Source organism: Carica papaya, chromosome 7, assembly GCF_054855325.1.
Source record: "Carica papaya isolate Zhongbai chromosome 7, ASM5485532v1, whole genome shotgun sequence".
In the NCBI taxonomy this organism is placed as follows: Eukaryota; Viridiplantae; Streptophyta; class Magnoliopsida; order Brassicales; family Caricaceae; genus Carica; species Carica papaya.
Window position 1 is genome coordinate 23,100,539 of NC_142315.1, and position 9,761 is coordinate 23,110,299.

General features: G+C 41.1%; 1 protein-coding gene across 1 annotated transcript; it reads left to right on the plus strand.

The window, feature by feature from the left end:
* The first annotated feature begins 1,588 nt into the window (after positions 1–1,588).
* On the plus strand, positions 1,589–3,130 carry GAE1 (UDP-D-glucuronate 4-epimerase 1). Its single transcript, XM_022034983.2, has one exon. It carries the CDS (start codon positions 1,810–1,812, stop codon positions 3,103–3,105), a length of 1,296 nt encoding a protein of 431 aa, XP_021890675.1. The 5' UTR covers positions 1,589–1,809; the 3' UTR covers positions 3,106–3,130.
* The last annotated feature ends 6,631 nt before the right edge of the window (positions 3,131–9,761 follow it).

Below are 9,761 nucleotides of genomic sequence, written 5' to 3' on the forward strand. Positions count from 1 at the left end.
AATATTTAATATAAAGGTAAATTATAAGGTAAGTTTTTGGACTTGTATCAGAATTAACTGCATTTTTATTATAATTCTAATAATATATTAATAATCTAAATTATTAATTTACTTTATTACTATTAATTTATAATATAACCTATGTTACAAAAATTTTAACTATTAATTAAGTAATACAAGAAGTAACTACATAAGAGCACAACTTATGGTTCAAGTTTAAGCACTTAATTAAGCAGAAGCCAACTAACAAAACACCCTGTTTACTCACTTCACACTCCCACAAACACGTAACATTGCAATGATTATTTTGCTATTAATGCTTTTTGTTAGCTGTACATACAAATAAAAAATCATAAATACACATATTTGTTATTGAAATTACAGTTTTGCCCTTCTTATCATTTGTTTTTTATTACCGTTTAATTCTTGTATTTGTTTTGCGTCTAAAAATCAAATTCACACAAACCCAATGCGACGTCGTTTTGGGAAATTAAGTAAATCTTTTTTTAAAAAAAAAAAAAAAGTGTGAATAAATAATTTATTAATGTGTAAATGCAGGATATTTAAAAAGAAGGAAAAAAAAAAAAAAAAAAAAGTCGAGACACCCATGTCGCCAATTTAACAATATTTTTTATTGTCTTATTTAAAAATAAATAAATTTAGTGTGGGCTCCACCACCGCAGTGACAAGCTGGCTTAAGTTTATTCAGAGAAACAAAGAATCGATAAAAATAAAAAAGATAAATTTGGAAGAGCACCGCCCTATTCCCATGTGAGCTAAGATAAGACCCAAGAGGAGCCAATTTCAGCGGGTCACCGGGAATTCCCTGTTTTTTTTTTTTTTTTCCCAATTATGGTCTTCGTTTGTTGTTTCCCTCAAACTAGACTTAGTCCAAACCTGTTCTTCCGGTGGACGGTAACAGATAGACTAAATCAAAATTTCCTTTACCAATTAGGAAAATTTAATTAGCAAACACGCCACCTGGATCTTCTCTTCCCCCCAATAGCCATTGACACCCATGTTCTCCTTACTGTCAAAATAAGTTAATAAATTAAAAAATTAAAATTTCATAAACTGAAAAAAGTGTATAAATTTTATTTCTAAAAAATCACTAATTTTTTAAATGATATTTAATATTTCAAAAACATTATAGGAATATGTTGTAAAATAACGGGTGGGTGGATCGCACTAATACTAATTCTTACTCCGGTTCTTAAACCTTCAACACAGTTAGATTAGTGTTAATATGACTGCGAATAAGTTAATCCTCCCCATCTTCCAACAGATGACACCCGAGCATTTACCAATTCAAAGAAAGAAATTTTCTTTCATCTAAACATGAAAAAGGAAAAAAACAAAGCATAAAAATCTGTACTTTTTTACCATTTAATTCGTTCTCCAATCTAAAAATGGAAAACAAATAGTGTTTACCAAAACAAGAATTTACATACTATATCTATATTTACTCTTACCTGTATTTTCTATATTTTAGTTTATTTTTCTTCATTCTCTCTCCTCTAATCTGGCCGTCCTTTAACGCGTTCACGCGTATACTTGTCGCCTTTTTGTGGGTGACCACTATATATAACCAGGCCTTGCCTTCGCTTCGATTAGCAGGTGCAGAAAAATTAAAAAGGCAGCCTCTAATTTTCTCTGCATCTGTGTAATTTTTTATCCAAAAATCTATTTCTGATTTTTCTATTTTTAATCGAACCCAATTCCTCGATTTCTATTATTCCTTCGATTTGTGACCGAATCCTACCAGTATTCAATAGAAATATTGTGGGAAGGATTGGGAATAAGAAGAAGATGCCTTCGTTGGAAGAGGAGCTGTTTCCTTCAACGCCTGGTAAGTTTAAGATAGATCGAGCGCATACGATGAATCGCCAAGTGCATAGGTGTTTCGCCTCCACGAGTACAATGTTCTTGTGGGCTTTGTTCTTGATTGCTCTTACGGCGTCGTATCTTAGTTTTCAGAGCTTCGTTGATTCCGGAAGTCGGTACTTCACGGCGTCGTGGGGCGGAATCCAGTGGGAGAAGCAGGTACGGAACTCGGCCCAGATCCAGAGGTCCGGCGGGAAGGTTGTGTTGGTTACTGGCGCTGCCGGTTTTGTGGGGACCCACGTGTCGATGGCGCTGAAGAAACGAGGAGACGGCGTAGTTGGGCTTGACAACTTCAATAACTACTATGACCCGTCGTTGAAGAGGGCGCGGAGGGCGCTTTTGAACGATCATGGAATCATGGTGGTGGAAGGTGATTTGAACGACGCCAAGCTGCTCGCTAAGCTTTTCGACGTGGTGGCTTTCACCCACGTGATGCACCTTGCGGCACAAGCCGGCGTGAGGTACGCCATGGAGAACCCACTTTCGTATGTGCACAGCAACATCGCCGGCCTCGTCACGCTGCTCGAGGTCTGTAAATCGGCGAATCCTCAGCCATCAATCGTCTGGGCCTCGTCGAGCTCGGTTTACGGACTTAACGAGAAAGTTCCCTTCTCAGAAGCCGATCGGACGGACCAGCCGGCTAGTCTCTACGCGGCTACCAAGAAGGCTGGTGAGGAAATCACGCACACTTACAATCACATCTACGGCCTATCCATTACCGGGTTAAGATTCTTCACCGTGTACGGTCCATGGGGCAGACCCGACATGGCTTACTTCTCCTTCACCAGGAATATCCTGCAAGGCAAACCTATTACGATTTATCGGGGCAAGGATCGGGTCGATTTGGCCCGGGATTTCACATATATTGATGACATCGTCAAAGGTTGCTTGGGGTCGTTGGATACTTCAGGCAAGAGCACGGGTTCGGGGGGGAAGAAACGGGGCCCGGCACCGTATAGAATATTCAACCTGGGCAACACGTCGCCGGTGACTGTCCCGAACCTGGTGGATATTCTTGAGAAGCACTTGAAGGTGAAAGCGAAGAAGAACTTCGTGGACATGCCAGGAAACGGCGACGTTCCGTTCACCCACGCAAACATTAGCTATGCCCAAAGGGAATACGGGTATAAACCGACAACCGATTTGCAAACCGGGTTGAAGAAATTTGTTAGGTGGTATCTTTCTTATTACGGCTATAATCGCGGAAAATCTGTAAATTGATTAAACAAATCATTTTTTATTTTTATTTAATTTTCCCTTTTTTTTTTTGGGTTCTTTTTTCTAGAGTTTCCATTTTCCCAAAAAAAAATGAAAAATGGGAAAAAGAAAAAACTGGTCAGGATAAAAAAAAAAAAAAAGAGAACACATTCTTTTCTTGGAAAAGCCAGCACATAATTTTGTGATTTATCGCATTTTTCTCCAAAGTAATTATAGAAAAAAAGATTTCCTTTCTCCACTTATATATTTATTTACTAAATTATATTTAAATATAAAATAGGAGACAAGTATTTTTAAATAGGAACGGGGGCAAATGACAGCTGGAGCAACGGTCGGGGCCCACTTTTGTCTTTTATCTTTAGAAAAATGATACGGCTGTCGTTGGAATCCGTTCAGTCGTTCGATCCAGCTGTAAAGCCTGGAGTCGTCACAGTCGCACAGGATTTTTCCTCTGCCGACAAGCTACCGGGTTGGCTTCGGTCATTTAGCCCTGGGCCTTTCTTTTATAAGCCCATCTACTCATTATACACTGCCCTTTTGACCTTTTTTTTTTTTTTTTTTTTTTTGAAAAAACAAATACAAAAAATATAATGTGAATAGTTGAACGTAATATCAAATTCTGAATATAAAGAAATGTGATAATTGAAAGAAGAAAAGAAAAGAAAAAGAAAAAGAACACCGACAAAGTGGTGGGGCCCTTTGCAGATTGATTGGTGAAACATGTGGATAGTCCAAATGAGTTTTGTGTTTGGAACATAATAATTTCCTACTTGGAACCCACTGTTGGAATTACGCAAATACTAACAACTTTTGAGGGGTAAAAGCCAATATTTCCTCCACCGACAGAAATTATGGATATTTTTATTTTAATTATAAAAGCATTAATACTTTAATTAATAATCGATGTAATTAATGGAGGATTACATATTAAATTAATCCATTCATAACTAAAACGTTACAAAAAATATATATATATATATATAATTAACCTCCGAAATTTTTTAAAGAATTATTACGCATAAACCATTCTGAGAATTTCTTTGTTCTCTCGATATGACAAAACTAAATTGTTTCATTATTTTTTTGACAATTTTTATCGTTGTAGGACTTCTTTTTATACCGACACTCTCACAAGATACTAATCTATCACCTATAAATTCACATGACTGGATAGAAGACATACATGATTTTGAAGATGCCAGCCCGTCACCTGAATACGAATCCGATGTTAAATTTGTACCTCATATAAATGAGGAGGAATTCTTCCAAAATTGTCTCCAAAAAATTAACGGGAGATGCAGTATAAATATATTCGAATATTTATTTTCTCACAAAAATCAAGCAAACATCGATCGAAATTGTTGTATGAAAATAATAGATTCCGGAATAAATTGTCACCATACTTTAGTGAGAGTTATTTTATCGACGCAACAATTGCAGGTATATACAACTGTAGGTCGCCAAAAGAGTAGGCAAGTCTGGAACTATTGTATATTAAATTATGGGAAGGAAGCACATGCTCCAATCTCTCTTGACAAATGATTTATAATTTTCCCTATATATGTCCAATTTTCTGGACTATTAATAATAATTTTATTTTGAATCATATAATAAAGTTAAGAGCCTTTAGCATGATATATATTACATTACACAATGTTATAAGGTATGTTCGTGAATTTAAATATTATTATTAATCATGTTAAATTATATAAATTCACAACAACAAAAAAACTAAAAATTAACACTCAATGTAGCGAGCTGTGTATTATATTTTACAGATATTTATTGATATAAAACTCGACTGAATCAGATTGAATATAAAATATAAATTTTCTAAACACCAGAAACTATATTTAAATTTATTTAGATCAGTTGAAATTAAATTTTGTATATTTTTTGTTACACGATATTATTAATTAAAAATAATTAATGAAACCTAATAAAAATTGAAGTAAATAACAAATCTCATAGATAGTAATCATTCATCTAATATATAATTTATGAAACTAATAAAACAAATAATAATTTAATAATATACATATATATATATATCTAAAAATTAAAATCTCGGTCTGTTTTATCTGGCAGGAATCAAATTAAAATTTTAAGTTTTCTAATTTTAAATGGAGAAAAATCATTTTTCCAGTACTTACGTGATATCAAATAAATTTTATTTTTTGGATCATACATACATATAATATAAATTAAATTATATAAAATTATAAAACTAATAGAAAATATGTAACGACTCCGGAAATTAATAAAGGAAATATATAAAAAGAATATAAGTGCGGAAGTGAAATAAAAGGTCCTGATTAATATCCCTTACACAATAACTTAAACATACTAACAATACCGAAAATAAGTCCTCTAAAGGAAAATACTGGAAATGAAAGACTATAAAAGAACTAATAAACATCTAGGTATCTACTCACCGTCTTCTTGTAGATCGAGCTCGGGAACCAAGTCATCCTGATCTAAAATAGTTAAGTAAGGAATGAGGTACACTAGCTCAGTAAAGACATAACACTATATCACTGTCACAGAAGTAAAGATTGGTAGAAAACCAAAAACAACCAATGGAGCGCAAGTTTCAAGTAAATTTATTTATCAATAATCAAACCATTTACCGTCCACTTACCTCAGTGGAATTTATAAAAACGACTCATGGAAACAGTAACATCATAAATATCATGAATTCATACATAATCTGTATCATAGTACATGTCATACTTTCATATTTCAATCATCAAAGAATAGTTACCCCATTTTTATCAACCTACCAGTATCCATGGGGATCCATAGGGGTCCCCGCTACACGTGAACCATTTCTTTAACAAACTTAATTTTCAGGGCCGTTCTCATACCTTGTAGCGCCCGGAAAGGGGCCGAAAAAAAAAGAAGCCACGTCAGCAGGCCCGGTCAGCAGTCCCGGCCAACCGGGACCTGCCACGTGGCAAGACCATGTCATTTTGGAACGGGCCACGTTGGCGATCCGCGTAGGCGCGATCGGACGGCCCAGATTAAAACAAAATGGACGGCTGAGATCAAAAGGCAAAGGGTTATAAATAGAACCCCCACACCAGACCACAAACCCTAGCCGCCTGCCGCTCGCTGGAGAAGACGAACCAGAAGCCGGCCGCCGCCACCCGCCGCCGCACAGGGGAAATTTCTGACCGCCGATCGAGGTAAATTTCGTACCCCCCGACTCGTTTTTCCACGCTGATTCCTCCTGTGGCCAAATCGAAGCCAAAATCCCGGCCAAACGGCCGGAATACACGGCCGAAGCCCAGCGGCACCGCCGCGCCCCTTCTCGGTTTTTGCCTCCGATGAGGCCCTTCCCGGCCTCCGTTTGATGCAATTTTTATATTACCGTGATCACCATTCTTTTCTCTACAGGTTGACCAGAGCCGAATCACCAAAACACGAACCTCGCCGGAGAGCCGCCGCACCCGAGAGCGCCGCCGCCGGTAAGCTCCGTTTTTCCGTGATTTTTGGCCCCCCGAGGGCCCTAGGGTTGTTTTCTCGCAGGGACCGATGCGAGTGTGGCCGAATTCAGTCGGAAACGGCCGAAAAAGCCAACCCGAGGCGAATCGCCGCCGCCAGCGGCGGTGCCGTCGCCGGAGCACAGCGGAGCCGTCATACTTTCATATTTCAATCATCAAAGAATAGTTACCCCATTTTTATCAACCTACCAGTATCCATGGGGATCCATAGGGGTCCCCGCTACACGTGAACAATTTCTTTAACAAACTTAATTTTCAGGGCCGTTCTCATACCTTGTAGCGCCCGGAAAGGGGCCGAAAAAAAAAAAGAAGCCACGTCAGCAGGCCCGGTTAGCAGTCCCGGCCAACCGGGACCTGCCACGTGGCAAGACCATGTCATTTTGGAACGGGCCACGTTGGCGATCCGCGCAGGCGCGATCGGACGGCCCAGATTAAAACAAAATGGACGGCTGAGATCAAAAGGCAAAGGGTTATAAATAGAACCCCCACACCAGACCACAAACCCTAGCCGCCTGCCGCTCGCTGGAGAAGACGAACCAGAAGCCGGCCGCCGCCACCCGCCGCCGCACAGGGGAAATTTCTGACCGCCGATCGAGGTAAATTTCGTACCCCCCGACTCGTTTTTCCACGCTGATTCCTCCTGTGGCCAAATCGAAGCCAAAATCCCGGCCAAACGGCCGGAATACACGGCCGAAGCCCAGCGGCACCGCCGCGCCCCTTCTCGGTTTTTGCCTCCGATGAGGCCCTTCCCGGCCTCCGTTTGATGCAATTTTTATATTACCGTGATCACCATTCTTTTCTCTACAGGTTGACCAGAGCCGAATCACCAAAACACGAACCTCGCCGGAGAGCCGCCGCACCCGAGAGCGCCGCCGCCGGTAAGCTCCGTTTTTCCGTGATTTTTGGCCCCCCGAGGGCCCTAGGGTTGTTTTCTCGCAGGGACCGATGCGAGTGTGGCCGAATTCAGTCGGAAACGGCCGAAAAAGCCAACCCGAGGCGAATCGCCACCGCCAGCGGCGGTGCCGTCGCCGGAGCACAGCGGAGCCGTCGTGCCGGAGTTGCGATATTGGCCGAAAGGGGCCCTGGGCCTAATTTGGGATTTTTTGGAACACGTGCAGGTACCAGTAGTGCGTTTCAGTTCCCCGAGAAAAATTCAGGAAAAATTAGGGACAGCCTGTAGGCGCACTGTGAAGCCGTGTTCGGACCCCGAAACGTGTAAGGACCCCTCACCCTATTTCCTATCATGGTTTTAAAGTTCAATAAATGATAAAACGGTATTTCATGAATCAACGAATGTGTGAAATTGCTTAAGGTCGCTAATGGAGCCCGAGTCTAGTGTGTTTTGTCGGTTAACTGTTATTTGGCCTGTTTTACAGTTTTAAATGCAGCATGAGGTTCGATATTTTCATTTTATAGTTTCGTGTGCATATTTTACTGTTTTATTGATTATGGATTGAATGACCGGGATATTGATGCTGTATGTTGTCTGTTTGGCATAAATTATTGTTTTGCTTGTTTGTATGTGATTGATAATGCTGACTGAGGGAAAAGGAGAATGAAAGATTATGTAAATGGAAATTGTATAATGTGTTCAGCCTGACTAGATATCCTGGGAGATGGTGGACGGACCAGGTCCGTAGGGAACCCTACCGGGATTGTGGTCTCTCATACCGGACGGAGTATGGAGATCTTATGTGTTTTGGCGCCCATACCGGACGGGGTATGGGGACGGCCCGTTTCACCCTCATACCGGACAGGGTATTGAGGCTTATGGTTTTGGCGCCCAAACCGGACGGGATATGGGGACGGCTCGTTTCACCCTCATACCGGACGGGGTATTGAGGTTTATGGTTTTGGCGCCCATACCGGACGGGGTATGGGGACGGCCCGTTTCACCCTCATACCGGACGGGGTATTGAGGTTTATGGTTTTGGCGCCCATACCGGACAGGGTATGGGGACGGCCCTGGAATCTGATGACGAATGTTAAAGGTTAACGGGTAGCGGGACCCCTATGGACTCCCACGGATACTAGTAGGCTGGTAAATGAGGAAAAGATATGTTGTATAATGATTGAATTACAAAAGGCGTGATAAGTGTTATGTTTTACAGTTTATATGATTCCATGATTATGATAATGTTATTGCTTTCGTATATTGTTTTATAAATTCCACCGAGGTAAGTGGATGGTAAAAGTTTTATTATTAATAAAAGAATTTGTCGTAAATCATGCTCCATTGGTCTTTTGTGTTTTCTACCCACCTTTACCTCCGTGACGGTGAGATATCGTGATGTCCTTACTGGGCTAGTGTAGCTCATTCCTTATTTAATCATTTCAGATCAGGAAGACATGGTTCCCGAGCCCGTTCTGCAGGAGGACGACGAAGGGGATGCCTAGAGACTCCATAGTCATACTCATAGCTTTACTTTCGAGTTTCTTTTTTTTGTTAGTTTAATCTTTTATATTTTGAGCACGTTTTTAGTTTTCGTGTAAAGGATGTTAACTGAAATTTTGATCTCGCTTCCGCATTTGATATTTTTGAATATAAATTCCATTTTAAATTTCTGGGGCTGCTACAGTTGGTATCATAGCCGCATTTCCTCGGCCCATCCCTTACACAATAGTGCCTTAGAGTAATACTCACCGATATATCGTTACTCAATCATTCCTTGTGAAAACGAGTACACGGGAATGAGGAGAGGAAGGCCCCTACTAAACCAAACAGCCCAAGATAATTCGCTTCGGGAGGATTTAAACAGACTATTTGAGATGGTGGAGGCTCTCGTAGCTGCCCAGCAAAGGCAAGAGGAGAGAAGGGAGTTACCCGGACCTCCTCCGCTAGCGCAGGTTGAGCCCCCGCTACAGCAGGCTGATCCCGAGCCACCCCAGTAGGAGCCTGTTCCTCCACAGTACCACCCGGCGCCACAGCCGCGGTACGACCCGGTACCACAGCCACGGTACCAGCAGGCGCCGCCACAGCACATTCCAGTACCCCCACCACATCAGCAGGTGCCACCACAGGGTCCCCCAGTTAACCCTCAGCCGGCCCCAGTCCCTCTACCTCGGGACCTCGCTCCTTCCTTGATCAACCCCGGCTTCATAGAGAGGTACAGAAGACTGAACCCTTCTACTTTTGCAGGGGGATCCTCTTTT